The following is a 23,916-nucleotide window of genomic DNA, read 5'->3' as shown; positions in this document are numbered from 1 at the left end:
GATGCAGAATAGCAGTTAAAACCCCATCTCTATTTTACTTATGTTAAGAACAATATAACATATAATGTAAACTATGTGATTTGTGTTTTCCATTAGTAATATTTTTCAGTCATGTGAGAGTGTGTGTGTGTGTGTGTACATAGAAAATGACATTTGTTGGGATAGAGCTACTGGGACATTTACCCGTTCATCATTCATTCAACATTCAAAGAGCATTTAATACTATATATACTATGTGTAGAGAACTGTTCCTAGGAGTATGAAGACAAAGGTAAATAAAACACAGTCTCTGTGTTCCAGAAGATCACAGCCTAATAGTAGACAGATAAACACACACGTGCGTGTGCACACACACACACACACACACACACACACTACAACAGATGTGATGGGATAGGTGAAATAATGGTTAGGGGGACAAGGTATAGTGTTATCACGTAAGTTATAATCACCAGGTCTATTTGGTAGTCAGAGAAGGGGTCTTGGGTGGAGTAATACCTGCACTGAGTTTTAAAGTGTGAGCAGGAGTTTGTGAGTTGAATCAAGAACTGAAGGCATTGCAGACAAGTCAAACATTAAACATATCTGAAATAAGATTAAGTCTTCGGTGCGATACTAACAACTAGCATAATTAAACACTTACTGTGTGTGCCTGGCACTGTTAGTGCTTTATACGCATTAACTCAATCTCACATCAAAGCCATGCGCTACTGTTTTCATCACCCCTGAGTTACAAATTAGGAAACTAAAGCACAGAGAGCTTAAGTAACTTGCTCAAAGTGACATAAATAATATGTGGCAGAGTTGGTTATAATAGGATCAAGGAAAAGTGAAACTCAGGTAATCTGGTCTTAGTGCTCATTCTCTTAGCTATAGACCATACTTTATAAAATTTAAGAAGACTTGTGGAAGTAAGGCCACCAAATTAGGATTATAATGACCATGGACTGTGTTTGATGCTAAAAGACTTGAGCTTTCTTCAGTCAGTTACAGAGAATCATTAGGGGGTTGGGCAGATGCTGTCCAGAGATTTAAAAGTTGGGCTGAATTAGTGTGCGGAGGTACCTCAACAAAAGGAGAAAGTAATCTGACTTGCTTTTTAGGAAGAAGACGGTGGCAGAGCTCTGGCTGATAGGTTTGAGAGACAGTAAGGCTTAAGGCACAGAGGACAGTGCAAAGGCTGAGACAAGAATTAATTGGAGTTTGACCTAAGACCCAGTCAGTGGAAACAGAAAGAACAGGATAGATTGGAAAAAATATTTAAGAGATGGAATTGACAGCATCAATAGTCATTAGTGTGTTGTAAGGAATCAGGAAAAATAATTAACATGGCCCTTGTATTTCCAGTTTGATTCAGAATTCTGTTCCACTCTAATATCCTGAGGTTAATAAAATTTAAATGAAAAAAAAAGTTGTACGCATTAAATTCATTTTTTTTAAAAGCATGAAAGAAAAATACTCTATTCAATCATTGTCTGTAGCTGTTCCATTTACAATATAGAATAGAAAAGTATAAATTCAAATGCTTTTCCTTGATCCCTTCTATATACAACTAACATAATTTAACCTAATTCAATGCTAGAAGTTAGCAAGATTTTACTGTAGTATTTTGTAAAGAATTTATCAAATGGAGGATAGCTTTAATTAAAAAGACTGATTTAACTTTTCATTTCTTTGGTCATATTAAGTATTAAAAATCAATACTTTATTATGCCACTATAGAACTTTGTTTGTAATGTATAATTAATATCTTGAAATTACACACATTTCAATCACTTAAAATTAATTAACGTAATAACTTTCCATAAACTCCAGCTAGAAGACAGATGAGGCTTGTCAAAGAAGTTCAGTGAATTCCCAAGGTAAAATAAATAGTTTATATTTCCTACTCCACTATTAGGAGGAATAAATAATGGTCTTTTTTGGAATAGGCCAAAAACAACTGGCCTACCCTTTTCCTCAAATTCATACTTGTTTATGTTAAGAAAATAACGTGACAACCCCATCAGTTAATCTCAAGGCTGCATCACACTGGAAAAATGTTTTTGTAATAATTAAAAGAGAGAATCATCATGCACTTGAACCCTAATTTAGCCATACACTAGCTGTTTGGTCATAGGAAAGTTACTTCACCTCTGTAAACTTCAGTTTCGTTATATATAAAATGGAAATAATAGGTACTTTTCAGAATTTGTTGAAGGATTAACCAGTATTGTATGTGAAACACCTGGCACACATGTTCACCTGATATTAGATACCTAGGCAGCAGATAGTTTTGCTAAAAGTACGTCAGAATAACCATCATGTGTAGTTTCACTTCACTCTGGATGGTCTTATTAATTTCCCTAACCTTAACTCTGCATATTCAACACAGGCATTAAGAAAACCCATGTGCTCCATCTTTGTATGCATGGAATGTTGATTTCCCTTCCTGCATACCACAGTGAGGCACAAAAATTTCTTCTAGAATAGTTTTTTTCATCTGGCTGTGCTCCCACATTGGAAAGAGTTGGGGTTAAGTCAGCAATGGGCAGGTGCCTTGAAACCTGGTCAGTTAACCAAATCTTTAGACCAAAAGATCATTTACATATTTCTTTCAGCTGAAGGAATTTGTATTATGACATCTTTCCCTGTTCACCTCTTTCCTACTGTTTTGAGCACAAGTGACAGGAAACATACTGGGGGAATCCGATAGAAGTTGATAATTACATGTCACATTTTGTGGTCTTATCAACCCACTATGTGCAAGGTAAATACTAGTGCTTCTCATTTCCTGGGTTCTTGGTTGTGTAATTTCAATTATATGGGCCAGTTACTGACCCCTCACTTCCAAGTGCTGTTTCCTTGAGGTAAGAAACAAAATCAAGTTTTGAGATGAGGATAGCATCAAACAAAAGAAAAAAAAAAATCCTAAAGAAAACAAACTGAAAGCTTCTGGAGTCACCCACCCCCCACCCTCCCCCCACCCCCTGCCACACACACTAGTTTGTTAGGAAAACAAATGGTAGAGCAAATGTTGTTAATCCTATGCCTGCTTTGTGCCTTTTGCCATTTAGGGGATAAAGATGTAAATCCAATGAGGCCTACAAATCCATTTTCGACCCTACAAGTGATGCATTTAATTTGTCAGGATGTAAATCAGCAGGGCCTCTCAGCATGATTGTGGAGTATTATCCTGTTCATAAAATATCACCGCTTGTTCTGCCAAAGAAGTGGTGGACCTTCTTAAGGGCCACCTCACGCAACGGAACTGGCAGCTGAAGCCCCGTCACACTCAAAGCTGGTAAGTCATACACCCAGACACAACCCCTGACATTCCTTGGGGAGGAAGCAAACTTAATTTAGATAATCCCCTTTGCAAAGTGTATTAGCTGATCCAAACCAGACCTAGTTGACTAAAGGCATGTTGTTCCTACATTTCAGAGATGCCACAATGTAGAAATAGCTTCCTTGTCATTTGGGGGATTACGATTCATTTAAGGAATCCGTAGGGGTGATCAATAAGCTATTTTAAAACATATAGAACAGCTTCATGTTTGCCTTTGACCTATACACCACAAAATCCATATGGTGGGTTTTGAACTTAATGGGTTGGGGGTCCCACATTTCTTTGTTGCTCTAGAAGGTGCTTGGCAGAGTTCCTCTAATTCCATTTTGCATATAAAAATAAACAATAACAATAAACAGAATAGGGAAAATATGCTGTGTATCACCCACCAATAGGTACTTTGGGTTTGCATAAAGAAAAATGCTTTTTTTTAAAAGTGGTTCATGGAAGAGTTTCCCTGGTTTAAGAATAGATGTTCCACCAACACTCCGTTACATACATTGGACCCTTCAACAAGGAGACACAGGTAACTACAGAGCTATGGCAATGCCAGGAGATACAGTACACTGATAGAAAAATAACCCCAGGAATCACATGTGAAGTAATGGCATAATTAGTGGTCAAAAAAGAAAGGGGTGCAGAGTAGGAGTAAAAGATACATTCTTGTCAGCATTGCACAGAAATGAATTTCAAATTAAAACAGAAATCTCTGGATTTATTGTGAAATACCTATGTTGCTGGAAAATGGAATTGTTATAATCCTGAAAAGATATTATTAGCAATAAATGGTAGGATTTATATATCTAAGAAAACCTGAATTTTCCTTAGAAATTAGAATTCAATGAGGGCAAAACTCATCAGCAGAGCACACGTATGTGTTTGGGATCAGGAGTCAGATTCCTCTGAGAAGCTGCGATGCATGGAGAAGCCTCTTCTACCTGACCTGCATGAAGCTCTTCTGAGAGCTCGAACCTTGACTTAGCTTTACTGATGGAACAGAGAGAACACATTTTAAGCAGTTTCCCTTAAAAAATGTACAGTCATGGTGAGACTTTCACAGCAGGAAATGATACCAGGTGCCATATCAAGAATCATGATGGAAAGACAAAAGGTCCAAAATGATCTAGAATTAGGGAAGAAAGGGATACATTTTTTTAAAAAAAAGAAGAAGGAGGAGGAGAAGAAGGAGAAGGAAAAGAAACAAAAGAAAGTATGAATATGAGAAGGAGGGAAGGAAAGAGATAGAGAGACAGATTCACAGAGAAATGGAGAAAGTTAAATACAATGACACTTAAGGACCGCATTGGTTATGGTAGTTAAGCGTGAGGCCGTTGAGGCCTCCCAGTATTTTTATGGCATCCTGACAGCTAAAGCATTAGATGTAGACCAAGAGATAAGACAGATATCAGAAGAAGAATTGAAGAATGTAAATTCATGCTGACAATTTTTTAAAAGATAAATCATATGTAGTAACATACTTAGTGAGAGATGAATTAAAACCACCTCAGGTAACATCTATAAAATGAAACACCATGCAGAATGATATTAGAGGACTATTTATTGATTAGAAAAGATTTCTATATCCCAAGAAAGCAGGCTACAAAACAGTGTGTATATCATGACACAACTTTTTGTGAAAACTATTTTTATATATAACATATAGCAACATAGGCAGCCCTCACAATGTGACGGGATTGTGGCTTTTAATTTTGTTTTGTGTACTTTCTCTTTTTTCTACAATAAATGTGTTATGTATATAATTTTTAAAAAGCCTTAAAATGGTAAAATTGTCATTGTTTTACTTATTCATTCCTATAGCATCTTGAAACATATCACTATAAATGGGGTTCACTTTTTAGTGACAAAGTTAAAGCATGGTGGGATCCTAAATCAAGGGATAGTCAAAGTAAAGTATACCTTTTATATGTATGTGTCTGGTTACTGCGAAACTGCAATAGGATAAATGGCACTTTCCAACAGGATTTTCAATTCCAGAACATTTCATCATGTAACCAGTTCAGGGTTAAGTCCTGTCAAGTTTATTTATAGTTATAGTTTACCCCATGACACAGTACTAAGATAAATAAATGTAAAACAAGTCATAGAGCATGAGTGACCCCTTTCAGACTCTAAACCAACAGCCAAGTTTATCTTCTTCATGGAAAAGTTTAATTATAATTGTTGTCATTAAGGTCTACTTTTAGCATGAAGTTGGGAAATCATCCTAGGTTGCAGATAGCATCCAGAGACCACATATTACAGTGGAAAGAGCAGGACTAGGAACAAAGAAACCTGAGTTATATTCCTAGTTGTGCCATTAGTAAACTGTGTGACCTTGGACAGATCACTCACTTCTAATCAGTGTATTCCTTCATCTGTAAAGTAAGAAAACTAGCAGGCCTCTTAGGTACTTTCTTGGTTTGGAATATGGTGCAAACTCTAGCTCCATCAACACAATGGCATTTAATGAGTTTCTAGCAAAACAATGGTCTTTAACTCAATATAATGCACACGAACTGAAATGTCTTCACGTCATCCAAATATCCAGAAGAAATGCAGTTAAATATACAATATACTTTCCTACAGAGGTCAGTGCTTTGATTGAAATGTCCATCCTGAATGCCAATGACTTCAAAATCATATAATCTATGTTTCATTTCAGCTCTCGAGATGTCTAAGATCCATTTCACTTACCTGAAATGATTCATAGTTTATAAAAACACATCTAAAAGCTAGCCAGGTATTAGATCCAAGGAAAATGGCTTTAAATGGGGGGGTGGGGTGGGGGGGGGGAAACAAACAAACTATTGAATCAACTTTACAAGCAAATAACTTTCTGGAAGCAAAATAAATTTTGCCTCTTTCTAGAGTAAGATCTAAAATTCAACAATCTTGTAGCTCTGTACAAGCTTAAGAACAGGCAGAGTGATAATTGAAATTAGAGTTTTAAAGGCTCTATTCTTTTCTCTATTGCTATAGATTCTGATTCTGCTGCAAATTGTCAATATTTTGTGTTACTGAATTTAGTCATAGAATCAATTAATTTTGTGGATATGGTGGGTTTTGAACAACTGAACATTAGATAAATTAGTGTTCAAAATTATGAAAAGCAAATATTTCAAAAGTGTAAACAGTATTAATCTTATTGTTCACATACTTGCTACATTCACCTTAAGCTCTCCTTTGTTTGTATATTCAAAATTATTTAGCTCTATATTTCTTTCTATTTTTTTTTTGCAAACCACTTCAATCTTTTTTTTTTTTTAAAGAGTTGGCAAAGAGGTGGAGGATATAAATAAGTCATGTGTAAATATTTTTGGAATACAACAATACTCACCTATTTTTCTCACGAATCTTTACGATTTCATTTGTCTGTTGATCAAGTTGCTTCTCCAGCTTGTATGTTGATAATGAATTCTCCAGCAGTTGTATTTCAAGTCGAGAAGTTTGATTTAGCACCTGAAGATAAAGGATACAAACATTTCAAACTTCCGTCACAAAGAGTAAAAACAATCATTTTGGGGTTTTTATTGAGCTGTGTTTTGTTTTAAATTAGTATTTCTTCCAGAATATTTAATTAAATGATCTAGATTCTATTAATTAATGCTTTACATGTTTCTTAAAATTATGTTTGAGATTGAGGTTTCAGTTCAATGAGAAAATTGAGTTGTTAAATCCATTTTTCATATTTATATTTTTGTGTCCTGTATCCCTAGGCTATTTCCCCATGCTAGTTGCTTTATATATTATCATCAATATTTACAAATGAATGTAGAATGAGTATTAGTACAAGGTCTTAGATATTATGTATAATTAAGAATAACTAATAGGTATGTAAAATATGCCTGTCTTGGTCTATCACCTTACATAAACCAATTAGAAATGTGAAACAACTTTTGACTTAGTTTAGGCAGATTCATGAGCACACATTTATTGAACACCTATACTGATGGGTCATGTCAGCCCTTCCAAATGTCATATCATTACATAGACGTGGGCACCTGTTGAAGGAGGAATTATCATCACTTTACAAATGAGGAAACAGGTTCAGCAAGTGACTAAAATTGACACAGGAAAGAAGGGAAGAACTGAGTTTCAAACCCAGATAGTGGGACTCTAATTCTGTTGCTCTATATAGAAAACTAAGAAGAGGGAGAGTCAACCTATCCTATCCTGGGTCTTAATCTGAAATGAAGTGACCAGGAATCTATATCACAATGAAGATAAATTGTAGTTGTACTTTCAATTGCGTTACACTAGGTCCTCTAGAAACTGTAAATGTTCCGCTCAACTTGAATCATGAAGACTCATGTTGCTAGTTAAGCTTTAATATAACATGAGTATGCGAGCTGTGAACCCAAACACACTCATCCTCTGAGCAAACATCACATACTCCAGTCCTAGAAGATGCCTTCAAACTGTGGCAGTGTCCTTTTCCCTCCCTGTCTCTGTCCTTCACCTGACCCCCTCCTTCCTTAAGGGAGGTAAAAAGGGCAAGGGAGAGGTATAATTAGTTTTAAAAGCTCCCCATGTCATTTGAAAACTTTTATAACTATCATGTCATTGTTAGTACTTATTAAAAGGGACCTGATGAAACTTCTGGAGGGTCAATATCAATCTAAAGTTTCTTCCTCTAAAAATGACACCACGGGAGCTTTCCTCCTTTTCTGTAGCAGGTCTAAACCTATATCATACACACATAGAAAACCTTTTCACATATACACTGACATGGCCAGGGCTGGGCTTGGGCTATAGAAAGTTGTGGGGGAAGGAGACAAGGGACTAGGGTGATGAAAGAGGAGATTGCCTCAATCGCAAGATTTAAGGAGGTGCCAAAATACTCAGTAGTCAAGATAAATAATATTTTAACACATTTTGAAAGATCAAAATTAAAGCAAGAAATACATGTTGAACAATATCATTTTAAAATAAATTCAGGATCTGCTCCTGCACCTGTGTAATGCAGTTTTCCATGACTTTATCTCACTCCCTTCACTATAGTCCCAGCCCTGCTGGGGGTGGGGGTGGGGGATGGAGGTTGGGTGGGTGGAAAATAGTGAGATGGAGCATTTGCGTTTAAAAAAAATTTAAGAGGGGATCCAAGATGGCAGAGTAGATTAACACTGTGCTTTCTTCCTCTTGTGACCACATTAAAATTACTACTAAATTATAGAATAATCAACCTGGAGAACCATCAAAAGTCTAGCTGATCAGAAGTTTTATACTAAGGATATAAAGAAGCAATGTTGAGACTTGCTTCTTCTCAACAAAGGGGTAGAGATGTGGGAGAGGCTAGCCCCACACCTGCATGTGATGGTAGAGAATTGGGAGGGATATCTTGGCCATGGAGGTCTCCCCACCCCAGATGAGCGAGGGACCCCAACCTCATACCAGGTTCCCCAGCCAAAAGCACCAGTGCCGGGAAGAGGACTCCCCACAACGTCTGGCTGTGAAAAACACTGGGGATTCTGAGTGAGACAGAAGGCTGCAGGGAAACCCAGACATCCTCTTAAAGGGCCTGTGCACAGTCACTCACTCACTCACACGCACTCACTCTGAGCACTGGCAGAGGGATGGTGATTCAGGCATCAGAAACATACAGGGAGAGACTGAATTATGTGGCTTTAGTGTAAGGACAAAAGGGACAATTGTCATTTTTCCTGTGTAGAATCCTTTTCCCATGCAGCTGGAAGGCAGGTACCATATTTCTTGTTGAGCCCCCCTCCCCTGCAAATCTGAACCTGCATTGGGCCAGTGCACACCGCTTGCTCCACCCTGGTGACTCCCACCCAACTCGTGCAATGGCAGAGGTAATTTCATGGCCAGCAGACCACTCCTCCCACATTTCCCTCTTTCTTGGACAACTCTCAAGGATCCATGGGCCCCAAGTAGGCAGCAGATGGCCTCTGTGTGCTCAGAGACTTTTGCTGAGTAGCTCCAGGCTCAGCACTGGCACCAAACCAGAATCTACTTTAACAAGTGGTGAACACCACTCGTCCCACTGTGGGGACTCCCTGAGACCTCGCCTCATGCAACTCACATACTGCATGAAGCTCTATCAGTGGCTGAGCCTTGCCAGAGCTGGCAGGTGGCAACAGGCCTCAGGGTGACCTAGGCTTTTTGAAGAGCTACCCCAGGCATGGTACTGATGACAGCCACCTTGGGTGGCCTTTCCCACATGTCTCCAGGTTCAGCACAGGCAGCAACCAACCATGGATTGCTTTGTAACTCCTACCAGGTAGTCCCCAGCCAACCTCACAAGCAGTGTCTGACCTAGGCCTGCACCACATCCCCTCTCAAGAGGCCCCCAAACCAATATACTTGGAGGTTGGCTTCAGACAAAGTGGCAAAGTACTACTCAATTAGTCCCACGAGTGGCATACCCATAGGGTTATCACAGCAAGCAACAGAGCCTGCTAGGGTGAATCCTGCTCCATGGAGCAAGTTCCCCTCCCCCCAGCAGTTCATAAGCTGTGGACATGGCCAAACCCCACAGCCAGTCAACCTGAGGGTCAATCCCACCCATAGATGTGCCATTAGTAATAAAGGCTCAACTATAACAGAAATGCACACACAATCAACACAAAGGACACTCCTGGTGTACCCGGCACAGGTGACAAGGGAGACTGTGCTACCAGGACCCACAGGGCACCTAGTATATAAGGCCACCCGGCCAAGACTGGAAGACATAGCAGTCCTACCTAATACATAGAAATGAATACAGAGAGGCAGCCAAGATGAGGAAACAAAGAAATATGTCCCCAAAAAAGAATAGGAGAAAACTCCAGGAAAAGAACTAAAGAAAATGAGGACAAGCCACCTACCAGATACAGAGTTCAAAACAATTATTATAAGGATGTTCAAGGAACTTAGTGGGAACTTCAACAAAGACATAGCAAGCAAAAAAAAAAAAAAGAAAAAGAAAACAGAAAAACAAAAGGACATAGAAACCACACACACACACACACACACACACACACACACACACACACACACACAAGTCAGAAGTGAAGAATGCAACAACCAAAATGAAAAATGCACTGGAAGGAATCACTGGAAGCCTATATGAATCAGAGGATTGTTCAGTGATTTGGAAGACAAGGTAGCAGAAACATTCAATTGGAACAGCAAAAAGGAAAAAAGGAATTTAAAAAAATTAAAGATCGTTTAAGAGATCTCTGAGACAACATCAAGCGTAACAACATTCACATCATAGGGATACCCAAAGGAGAATAGAGAAAGGAAAGAATTGAGAACCTATTTGAGAAATAAAGACTGAAAACTTTCCTAACTCGACAAAGGAAATAGACAGACAAGTACAGAAAGCACAGAGTCCCAAACGAGATGAACCCATAGAGGCCCACACAAAGACACATTATAATTAAAATGGCAAAAGTTAGAGACAAAGAGAGGAGGCTAAAAGCATCATGTGAAAGGCAACTAGTTAATTATAAGGGGCCTCCCATAAGATTGTCAGCTGATTTCTCAACAGAAACTTGCAGGCCAGAAGGGATTGGCAGGAAATATTCAAAGTGATGAAAATCAAGGACCTACAACCCAAATCACTTTACTCAGCAAAGCTATCATTTAAAATTAAAGGTGGGATAAATTGCTTCCCAGACAAGAAGAAGCTAAAGGAGTTCATCTCCACCAAACTAGTATTACAAGAAATTGTAATACTTCTTCTTTAATAAGAAGAAGAAGGGGGGGGGGGAGAAAAGAACATAAATATGAATAATAAAATGGCAATAACTATGTACTATCAATAATCACTGTAAATGTAAATGGATTAAATGTTCCAATCCAAAAACATAGGATAGCTGAACGGATAAGAAAACAAGACCTAAACATATGCTGCCTACAAGAGAACCACATTAGATCAAAAGACACACATAGATTGAAAGTAAAAGGATGAAATAAGATATTTCATGCAAATGGAAATGAAAAAACAAAACAGTCTGGGCAGCAAAAAAAGCTGGGGTAGCAGACAAAATAGACTTTAAAACACAGTCTATAATAGACAAAGAGGGACACAACATAATGATAAAAGGATCAATCGAATAAGAGGTTATAACTCTTGTAAACCTTTATGCGCCCAACATAGGAGCACCTAAATATATAAAACAAATATTAACCAACATAAAGGGAGAGATTGACAGTAATATAATCATAGCAGGGTACTTTAACAACCCATTGACAGCAATGGGTTCAGATCTTCCAGACAGAAAATCAACAAGGAAACAGTGGCCTTAACTGACACAGTAAGCCAGATGGATTTAATTGATATTTTTAAAGCATTTCACCTCAAAGCAGCAGAATATACATTCTTTTCAAGTGCACATGGAACATTTTCCAAGATAGACCACAAGTTAGGCCACAAAACAAATCTCAATAAACTTAAAAAGACTGAAATCGTATGAAGCATCTTCTCTGGCCACACTGATATGAAACTAGACATCAATTACAAGAAATAAACTGAAAACCACACAAACACATGGAGGCTAAATAACATGCTACTAATAATCAATAGGTCAAAAATGACATCAGAGAATAAATCAAAAGATACCTTGAGACAAAGAAAATGAAAACATTAAAAACCTAAAATCCCTGGGACACAACAACAGCAGTCCTAAGAGGGGAAATTCATAGCAATAGACCTGACCTACCTCAAGAGGCAAGAAAAAAATTTCAAATAAAAAAAATCTAATCTTCTACTTAAGGAACTAGAGAAAGAACAGCAAACAAACCCCAATGTGAGTAGAAGGGAGGGAATAATAAAGATCAGAAAGGAATGAACAAAATAGAGTCTAAAAAAAAAAAAAAATACAAAAGATCAATGAAACCAAGAGCTGGATCTTTGAAAAGATAAACAAAATTGATAAACCTTTAACCAGACTTATCGAGAAAAAAAGAAAAGAACCCAAAATAAATAAAATCAGAAGTGAAAAAGAAGTGACAACTGACACCACAGAAACATAAAGAATTATGAGAAAATATTATGAACAATTATATGTCAATGAATTTGACAATCTGGAAGAAATGGGTAAATTCCTAGAAACAACGGGTAAATGGGTAAATCTTCTAAAACTGAATCAAGAAGAAACAGAAAATCTGAAATGACCAATTACTACTAATGAAATCAAATCAATAATTAAAAAACTCCCAACAAGCAAAAGTCCTGGACCAGACGACTTCACAGGTGATTTTTACAAAACATCCAAAGAAGAATTAACACCTATCCTTTTCAAATTATTTCAAAAAATTCAAGAGGAGGGAAATCTCCCAAGCTCATTTTTTGAGGTACCGTTACCCTGATTTCAAAACCAGACAAAGACATTACAAAAAAAGAAAGTTATAGACTGATGAACATAAATGCAAAAATCCTCAACCAAATATTAGCAAATCAAATTCAGCCAAACATTAAAAAGATCGTACACCACGGTCAAATGGGTTTTATTCCTGGGATGCAAGGCGGGTTCAATACCCACATATCAATCAATGTGATACACCACATAAACAAAATGAAAGATTAAAATCATATGATCATATTAATAGATGCAGAAAAAGCTTTTGAAAAAGTCCAGCATCCATTTATGATAAAAACTCTCAGCAAAGTGGAAATAATGGAAACATACTCCAGCATAATAAAGGCCATATATGACAAACCCACAGCTCATATCATGCTCAATGGGAAAACACTAAAAGTGTTCTTCAAAGATCAGAAAAAAGAAAAGGATGCTCCGTTTCACCACTTTTATTCAACATAGTATTGGAAGTCCTAGTGACAGGTATCAGACAAGGAAAACAAATAAAAGGCATCCAAATTGGAAAGGAAGAAGTAAAACCATAATTATTTTCAGGTGTCATGATACTATATATAATGAACCCTAAAGATTCCACCAACGAACCATTAAAAGTGATAAATGAATTCAGCAAATTAGTGAGATACAAAATGAATATTCAGAAAGCAGTTGCATTTTTATACATCAATAATGAACTGTCAGAAAGAGAAGTTAAGAAAACTATCCCATTTAAAATTGCATAAAAAAAAAAACCCTAGTAATAAATTTAACCAAGGAGGTAAAAGGCCTGTACTCAGAAGACTGTAAGACACTGAAGAAAGAAATTGAAGAAGATACAAATAAATGGAAGCCTATACTGTGCTCATGGATAGGAAGAATTGACATTAAAATGTCCATACTACCCAAAGCAATGTATAAATTCAATGCAGTCTCTATCAAAATACCAATGGTATTTTTCACAGAACTAGAAAAAATAATCTTAAAATATATATGGAACCAGAAAAGACCCTGAATAGCTACAGCAATCTTGAGAAAGAAGGACAAAATTGGAGGCATCACGCTAGCGTATATCAAAGTATACTGAGGCTGTGGTAATCGAAACAGAATGGTACTGGCATAAAAACAGACACACAGATCAATGGACCAGAATATGGAGCTCAGAAATAAACCTACATGTATATGGTATTTAATCTGTGACAAAGGAAGCAAAAATATACAGTGGGGTAAAGACAGTCTCTTCATTCAATGGTGTTGGGATAACTGGACAAATACATGCAAAAAAATGAAACTGGACCACCTTCTTACACCACATATAAGAATAAACTCAAAATGGATTAAAAACATAAATGTAAGACCTAAAACCATAAAACGCCTAGAAGAAAACATAGGCAGTAAACTCCCTGACACTGCTCTTAGTGATATTTTTTCTGATCTATCTCCTTGGGCATGGGAAACAAAAGAAAAATTAAACAAATGCAACTACATGAAACTAAAAATTTTTGCACAGCAAAGAAAACCATCAGCAAAACAAAAAATGAAAAGATAGGAGTGACATCATAGGAATGGCGGCAGCGGGGCTCACTTTTTGAGTTCTCCTCCAGATCTTATCACAAACGGCACATGTATAACCCATCAAAGGACTCTCTGCTCATCAAGCAGAACAGCTAAGACACTCGTGCAAGGATTATTTGAAGGTGGGCAGATTGGGCGAGCAGGGGAAGAGGGAAGGGAGCGGAGTGGAGATGTAGCCCGCACCTGTGGCTGTGGGTAGGCGGCCAGCATTGGCAGCTGCAGAGACGCAGGGGATCCCAGGACAGAACAGAGAACACAAAAGCCAGGAAGTGGGCTCTTTCCCTGCATCCCACAGCTGATTTCTCCCACTGAGGGTGCAGCATATCCAGCATTTGAGGCAATAACCTCAGCTGAGACCTCCAGTTGGGCCCTAGGTCGGACAAAAGACACAAACTCCATACCTGAGCCCCTCCCCCCACTCTTCCAATCCTACCCCCACCTTTCAAGAGACTTAAACTGGCCCCTGAACTGAGGAGTAGTGTCAGATTACAGAGGAGCCTTAGTACTCAGGCTCTGGGAAGACTGGTGTGCAGCTCTGAACTAGGGAAGAGCCTGGGACAGTGTGATTTTTGCTGGGCTAGGAGAGAAGAGACCCCTCAACCCCCAGCCACCACCTTTTCTGGCCTATGGGAAGAGTGTGACACAGCTGGGCTGGGAGAGAGAAGACCCCTCCATCCCCAGCCCCCACCCTTTCTGGCCTGCCTAGGGCAGGGAAATTACAACTGCAGAGGCACTCCCAGGGATCAGCAGTAAACGGCAGATGCAGCTCTGGGCTTTTAGCAGCTCAGAAATCTCCCGCCCCCCCCCCCCCCCCCCCACACACACACACAAACACACACATGGAATAAGTGCCCTAAGACTCAGGAGAACTGGGCACAGGGCTGGTGGTGCTATTCTCAGTGTGCGTATGTGCAAGCAAGGGCAGAAGCTGCGCTGACTTTGCAGAAATTACCATCCAGACCCATCATCCCCACGCATCTAAATCTGCAGTCCCAATGTCACTCTGGGTACCAGGTGACCGGCTCTGCCTGCACAATACACAGACGACTCTTTGGTATAGCAGAGGACAACCTGGAGATTACTTGGTGGACTTAAGCCAAGACTGGCACTACTTTTTTTGTTTTGTTTTGTTTTTATATCTTTGATATCTTTGCCTGTGTTGAGTGTGGTTTGTCGGTTGTTTTCACATGTGAATGTGTTTCATTTTTTCTTTGTTGTTGTTGTTGTGCTTGGTGATTTGTTTTGTTCTGAAATTGCCCTACCAGGGCCCAGCTCAAGAGGCACAAGATTCAACACACCCAGAGGCCAACTCCAGACCAACCCAGAGTACTACTGTGTTTGACACACCCAGAGGGAATTCTCTACAGGCACAAGAGCCCATAGAGGCCAAACCACATTTAAGTGGTCAACCCTCACGCAGCAGAACATGCTGCTGTGGGCAGAGCCAAGTCTCACAACTACTCAGCCTAGGAGTTAACCCCACCTACTCACAAGCGAAAAGCAATTAAAGATCTTCTTTAACAGGACAATATACACAACACAAGAGTCACCTTTGGAGCACATGCATAGAAGAACGAAGTAGTGCAAGTCAAATATAAAGGACACATACTATATAAGATAACCCAGCAAGAACTAAGAACTTTAGGGGATCTACCTAATACATTGAAGCAAACACAGAGAGTCAGCCAGAATGGGGAAACAAAGAAAGATGTCCCAAATAAAAGAACAGAAGACACCTCCAGAAATTGAACCAAATGAAACAGAGGTAACCAACCTATCAGAGACAGAGTTCAGAACACTGATGATTTGAATGTTTAAGGAGCTTAGGGACAACATAAAGAAGGATAGAGAAATCATAATGAACAACCAGTTAGAACTAAAGAACACAATTACTGAAATAAAGAACTCATTTGGAGGAATTAAGAGCAGGTTAGATGAAGCAGAGGATTGAATCAGCGACTTAGAAAACAAGTTAGCAGAGATCACCCAAACAGAACAACAGAAAGAAAAAAGAATAAAAAACAATGAAGATGGTTTAAGAGACCTCTGGGATAACATCAAGTGCAACAACATGCACATGATAGGAATACCAGAAGGTGAAGAGAGGAAGCAAGGGATTGAGAACATATTTGAAGTAATAATGTCCGAAAACTTCCCTAACCTGCTGAAGGAAACCAACATACAAGCCCAGGAAGTGCAGAGAGTTCCAACCAGGATAAACCCAAACAGGTCCACACCAAGACACATTATAGTTCAAATGGCAAAGGTTAAAGACAAAGAGAGAATCCTAAAAGCAGCAAGAGAAAGACAAAGGGTTACTTACAAGGGAACTACCATAATACTATCAAATGACTTTTCTACAGAAATATTGAAGGCCAGGAGGGAGTGGCAGGAGATACTCAAAGTGATGGAAAACAAAGGCCTACAACCTAGATTGCTTTATCCAGCAAGGCTATCATTTAAAGTTGATGGAGAGATAAAGAGCTTCCCAGAAAAGAATAAGCTAAAGGAATTTATTACCACCAAGCCAGCATTGCAAGAAATACTAAAAGGACTTCTGTAAATAGAAGAAAGATGAAAACAATCTAACTACAAATTTAAAAATGGCAATAACTATGTACCTATCAATAATCACTTTAAATGTAAACGGATTAAATGCTCCAATCAAGAGACATAGGGTTGCTGAGTGGATAAGAAAGCAAGACCCTTGTATATGCTGTATACAAGAGACTCACCTCAGATCAAAAGATACACACAGGCTGAAAGTGAAGGGTTGGAGTAAGATATTTCATGCAAATGGAAATGAGAAAAAGCTGGAGTTGCAATACTTATTTCTGACAAAATAGACTTTAAAATGAAGAACATACTAAAAGACATAGACAGGCACTATATAATAAAGGGGTCGATCGACAAGAGGACATAACCCTAGTAAACATCTGTGCACCCAACATAGGAGCACCTAAATATATAAAACAGATATTGACTGACATAAAGACTGAGATCAACAGTAACACTATCATAGTAGGGGACTTCAACACACCTCTGACAACAAGGGACAGGTCTTCCAGACAGAAAATCAATACGGAAACAACAGCCTTAAATGATACATTGGACCACTTGGATTTAATCGATATTTTCAGAGCATTTCACCCCAAAGCTGCAGAATACACGTTCTTCTCAAGCACACATGGAACATTTTCCAAGATAGACCATATGTTAGGCCACAAAACAAGTCTTGATAAATTTAAGAAAATTGAAATCATACCAATTGTCTTCTCTGACCACAGTGCTATGAAATTAGAAATGAACTACAGGAAAAAAACTGGAAGACACACCAATTCATGGAGGCTGAATAACATGTTACTAAATAATGAATGGGTCAACCAGGAGATCAAGGAAGAAATCAAAAGATATCTCGAGACAAACAAAAATGAAAACACAATGACCCAAAATCTATGGGATGCTGCGAAAGCAGTCCTAGGAGGGAAATACATAGCATTGCAGGCCTACCTAAAGAAAGAAGAAAAATCACTAATCAACAGTTTATCTTCACACTTAAGGGATCTGGAAAAAGAACAGCAAAATAAGCCCAAAGGGAGTACAAGGAAGGAGATAATAAAGATCAGAGCGGAAATAAATGAAATAGAAACCAGAAAAACAATACAAAAGATCAATGAATCCAAGAGTTGGTTCTTAGAGAAGATAAACAAAATTGACAAACCTTTAGCCAGACTCATTAAAAAAGAGAGAGAGAGAGGACCCAAATTAATAAAATCAGAAATGAAAGAGGAGAAGTGACAACAGACACCACAGAAATACAAAAAAATTTAAGAAATTACTATGAGCAACTATATACCAACAAATTTGACAATCTGGAAGAAATGGACAATTTTCTAGAGGTGTACAACCTTCCAAGGCTAACTCAAGAAGAAACAGAAAACCTGAATAGACTGATTACCACCAGGGAAATTGAATCAGTAATCAACAATCTCCCAACAAACAAAAGCCCTGGACCAGATGGCTTTACAGATGAATTTTATAAAACATTCAAAAAAGAATTATCACCTATTCTCCTCAAGATCTTCTGAAAAATCCAGACAGAGGGAAGTCTCCCAAACACTTTTTATGAAGCCACTATCACCCTGATCCCAAAATCAGACAAAGATACCACAAAAAATAAAACTACAGGCCGATATCTCTAATAAACATAGATGCAAAAATCCTCAACAAAATATTAGCGAAGAGAATTCAGCAATACATTAAAAAGATCATACACCATGATCAAGTGGGATTCAGCCCTGGTATGCAAGGTGGTTCAACATCTGCAAATCAATTAATGTGATACATCACATTAACAAAATGAAAAATAAAAATCACATGATCATATCAATAGATGCAGAAAAAGCATTTGATAAAATCCAGGAGCCATTTATGACAAAAACCCTTAAGAAAGTGGGAACAGAGGAATCATATCTCAACATAATAAAGGCCATATGTGATAAACTCACAGTTAACATCATACTCAATGGGAAAAAGCTAAAATCATTCCCCTTAAGATCAGGAACAAGGCAAGGTTGCCCACTTTCTCCACTTCTATTCAACATAGTGCTGGAAGTTCTAGCCACAGCAATCAGACAAGAAAAAGAAATAAAAGGCATCCAAATCGATAAGGAGGAAGCAAAATTGTCGTTATATGCAGATGACATGATACTATATATATAGAACCCTAAAGACTTCACCAAGAAACTATTAGCGCTGATGAATTTAGTAAAGTATCAGGATACAAAATTAATATTCAGAAATCAGTTGCATTTGTATATACCAATAATAAAATATCAGAAGGAGAATTAAAAAAAAAAAAATCCCATTTACAATTGCTTCAAAGACTATAAAATACCCGGGGAAAAATTTAACCAAAGAAGTAAAAGATCTGTACTCAGAAAATTATAAGACACTGAAGAAAGAAATGAATGAAGATACAAATAGATGGAAACATATACCATGTTCATGGATAGGAAGAATTTATATAGTTAAAATGTCCATACTGCCTAAGGCAATATACGTATTCAACGCAATTCCTATCAAACTACCAATGACGTTTTTCACAGAAATAGAACATATAATCCTAAAATTTATATGGGATAACAAAAGACCCCGGATATCCTCAACAATCTTGAGAAATAAGAACAAAGTGGGAGGTATAACAATACCTGACATCAAATTATACTACAAGGCTACAGTAATCAAAACAGCATGGTAGTGACATAAAAACAGACAAATAAATCAATGGAACAGAATAGAGAGTCCAGAAATAAATCCATGCTTATATGGCCATTTAATCTACGACAATGGAAGCAAGAATGTACGGTGGGGTAAAGACAATCTATTCAATAAATGGTGCTGGGAAACCTGGACAGACACATGCAAAAAAATGAGGCTGGACCACCTCCTTACACGATATACAAAAATAAATTCAAAATGGCTTAAAGACTTAAATGTAAGATCTGAAACCATAAAATTCCTAGAATAAAATATAGGAAGAAACTTCACAGACATTACCTGGAGTAAAATTTTTACTGATATATCCCCTCGTGCGAGGGAAGTAAGAGAAAAAATAAACATGTGGGATTACATCAAACTAAAATTTTTTTTCACAGCAAAGGAAACCATCAATAAAACAAAAAGGGATCCTACTGAATGGGAAAAGATATTTGCAATGATATATCTGATAAGGGGTTAATGTCACAAATTTATAAAAAACTCACTCAATTCAACTCCAAAAAAAACCAAACAACCCAATTAAAAAATGGGCAAAGGACATGAAGAGACATTTTTCTAAAAAGGACATACAGATGGCAAACAGACATATGAAAAAATGCTCAACGTCACTAACCATCAGAGAAATGTAAATAAAAACCACGAGATACCACCTCACCCCAGTCAAAATGGCTATCATCAATAAATCAACAAGCAACAAGTGCTGGCACCCATGTGGAGAAAAGGGAATGCTTGTGCACTGTTGGTGGGATTGCAGATTGGTGCAGCCACTATGGAAAACAGTATGGAGGTATCTCAAAAATCTGAAAATGGAACTACCTCATGATCCAGCAGTTCCACTCCTAGGTATCTATCCAGAGAAATCCAAAACTCTAATTAAAAAGAATTTATGCACTCCTATGTTTATTGCAGCACTATGCACAATAGCCAAGACATGGAAACAACCAAAATGCCCATCGGTAGATGACTGGATTAAGAAACTGTGGTACATTTATACAATGGAGTATTATGCAGCCATAAAGAAGAACGCAATCTTACCATTTGTAACAACATGGATGGACCTAGAGAACATTATGTTAAGTGAAATAAGTCAGACAGAGAAAGACAAATACCATATGATCTCTTATATGTGGAATCTAAAGAAAATAATAAGTGAATGAACTAATCAGAAACAGTTTTGGAGACACAGAGGAAAAACTGAGGGTTGCTAGATGGGAGGGGGGGTGGGGATAAGGGGGAAGGTGAGGGGATTAGAAAACAGTCAGTAACCACAAGATGGCCATGGGGTTTTGAAAATTAATTTGGGGAATGTAATCAATAATGTTGTAAAGATTTTGTAGGGTATCCGATGGACACTTGTCCCATTTGGGAGACCACCTCAGGGATAATGTAGATGCCTGATCACTGCACTGTACACCTGAAGCTGAACGATAATGAATGCCAACTATAATTAAATGTATATATATATATATATATATATGTATGTGTGTATATATGTATATGTATATACTTACAAGAAGCGGAGTACAGCATTAGGAATAGAGACAGTGGAAATGTAATGGCTGTATGTGATGTCAGAGGGATAGTGGATGGGGGGAGGGGAGTTCACACAGTGTGAGGGATATAAATGATAAACGTCTAAGTATGACTTTGTCTTGTGCACCTAAAACTAATAAAAAAAGTAAAAAAAAAAAAAATGAAAAGATAGCATATTGAATGGGAGAAGATATTTTCCAATGATACATCTGATAAGAGGTTAATATCCAAAATTTATAGAGAACTCATACATCTCAACAACAACAAAGATCCAATTAAAAAGTGGGCAGAGGACCTAAATAGACATTTCTCCAAAGAGGACATGCACATGGCCAATAGACAGAAGAAAAGATGCTCAATGTCACTAATCAGAGAAATGCAAATTAAAAACCACAATGAGCTATTACTTCACACCTGTCAGAATGGCCATCATCAATAAATCAACAAACACTAATTGCTCACAGTGATGTGGAGCAAAGGGAACCCTCGTGCACTGCTGGTGGGATTACAAATTGGAGCAGCCGCTATGGCAAATGGTTTGGAGATTACTCAAAAAAATTAAAAATAGACTACCTTATGACCAAGTGATTCCACTTCTGGATATTTATCCAAAGAAATCCAAAGCACTAGTTCGAAATATATATGCATCCCTATGTTCACTGCAGCACTATTTACAACAGCTCAGATATAGAAGCAACCTACACGTCCCTTAGTAGACGACTGGACAAAGATGTGGTGCATATATACAATAGAATATTACTCTGCCATCCATAAAAAAGAATGAAATCTTACCATTTGCGACAACATGGATGGACCTAGAGGGTATTACGCTAAGTGAAATAAGTCAGACTGAGAAAGACAAATAACATGTGATCTCACTTATATGTGGAATCTAAAGAACAAAATAAATGAACAAATAAAACAGAAACAGACTCATAGACACAGAGAACAAGCTGATGGTTACCAAAAGGGAGGAGGGTTGGGGAGATGGGTGAAAAAGGTGATGGTATTAAGAAGTACAAATTGGTAGTTACAAAATAGTCACAGGGATGGAAAGCACAGCATAGAGAATATAGTCAATAATGTTGCAAGAACTATGTATAGTGCCAGGTGGGGACTAGACTAATCGGGGGGGATCACTGTATAAATTATATAAATGTCTAACCACTATGCTGTAGAAGTGAAACTAATATAAGATAATATTGAATGTGAACTGTAATTGAAAAGAAGTTAAATAAAAGAATTTTAAGGGCTAAAAGTTATTGATACAATTGTCATGAAAGCCAGTCTAACACTTACTAGTATGTATCAAAACTTATATTTGTGGAGTGTCTTAGAGTTTTTAAAAATACTTTCCTATTCCGAGTTGTTTGATTTGAGGACAAACAGGAGCAAGAGGACCTGGGATTTGAAAATAGAGTTGGGAGAAGTGCAGAGGAAAAAACAGTAGAGAATGTAAAGATTACGGACATACAAAATATAACTTTCAACTTTTAAATATATTTTTGTACAGAAAAGGTTTTTTTGTTTATTAATTAGAATGACAATTTATAAAAATTGGAGGATGAGACACCTGTATCTTTTGGTGACACTTAGAATAGTGCTTGGCACAGAGAAGATACTCAGTATTTATTGAATAAACAAAAGGTACATGTCTCACTGAATCAAATATATCATACGTCATTAAATAAAATATTTTCTTATTCATCATACACTCTGATCATATGTTCTTGATACCAAATTTTCTCAAATGCAAATCTTTTATTTTTATTTTACAAAGGACAGAAATTGTTCTTCATGCCTGAGAAGAACATGAAAGAACACTGAGAAAAGAATGGAATCATCCAAAGTTAAAAATGAAGTTGCCTATATCTAAGTCTGGAGACTAGTACTGCTTCTAATTTTTCTCTACTTTGTCTTACCTCTAGTCTATTTGCTACATAGCAAGCAGAGTGATCTTTGTAAAAATATAAATCAGATCATTCCATCTCCTATGTTAAATCTGCCAATGGCTTCCCTTTAAAATTAGAATAAATTCCAAAGTTCTTTGCCTGGCCTACAACTTTGTATATGACCTAGACCCGGCTTACTTCTCAAATCTCACTTCCTGCCACTCTCCTCCTTGTTCCTTATGGTCCAAACATAGGCTTTCTCTCTGCCCCCTCAAATGCCAAAGTAATTTCCATCTCAGCGTTTCCGTACTTGTAGTTTTCCCTGCCTGGAATGCCTACCCTTTCCCAGATCCATGGCTACTTTCTTCTCATCCATTCAAGTCTTGCTCACAGAAGCCATTCCTGGCCACTCTCTGGAAAGTAACTTCCCCATCATCCTCCATCAGGTCACCCTGTTTTGTTTTCTTTATGGGATGATCGCTGTTGGCAATCATCCTGTCAGTTCCCTCATTTGGTGTCTTTCTGCCCCATGTGGATACCAGCAGGAGTAATCTGTCTGGAGTACCTCAAACCTCCAGAGCCCAGTGTGGGGCCTGACACACTGGGGCACTCTGAGCTATTTGTTGGATGACATAACAGACAATGAACTGTGAGCTGTTTTTCAAGTTGGGTAATGGTCAGAGAGAGGGTAATGGGCTACATGAATATCAAGCTGGACTTCCATGATAACAGCCTAAATCAAAAGCAGCATCTGAATGTGAGAGAAGAAGCAGCAATGAATCTCAGAATTCCAGGCTAAGTGTGTGTTCATCTCAGGCCAATTCTGAGCACAAATGCCAATCCCTTCTCTTCTTTCCCCACCACTTTGACCCAATAACTGCTTTATTTCAACTCTCTCTATTGCTGCATTAAAATGGTCTTGAAGTTCAAAAGCAGGAGACTGAGAGAATTGTACAGGAAACGGTGATAAATTGACCACTGTCTTGCCATGTGTCTATGGAACTTGCTG

At 37.8% G+C, this 23,916-nt stretch overlaps 1 protein-coding gene across 2 annotated transcripts in view; it reads right to left on the bottom strand.

The window, feature by feature from the left end:
* ANGPT1 (angiopoietin 1) overlaps window positions 1–23,916 on the bottom strand; it is a 265,713-nt gene that overhangs the window by 86,602 nt on the left and 155,195 nt on the right. For both annotated transcript variants that reach the window (XM_074316347.1, XM_019750655.2), the window contains exon 3: window positions 6,666–6,787. In XM_074316347.1, coding sequence (XP_074172448.1) covers window positions 6,666–6,787 — 122 coding nt within the window. The remainder of the gene's footprint in view (window positions 1–6,665; window positions 6,788–23,916) is intronic.

This window comes from Rhinolophus sinicus, linkage group LG12 (genome assembly GCF_036562045.2).
Source record: "Rhinolophus sinicus isolate RSC01 linkage group LG12, ASM3656204v1, whole genome shotgun sequence".
Lineage (NCBI taxonomy): Eukaryota > Metazoa > Chordata > Mammalia > Chiroptera > Rhinolophidae > Rhinolophus > Rhinolophus sinicus.
Note: the sequence above shows the minus strand (reverse complement) of the source record. Positions and strands in the feature narration are given on the sequence as shown.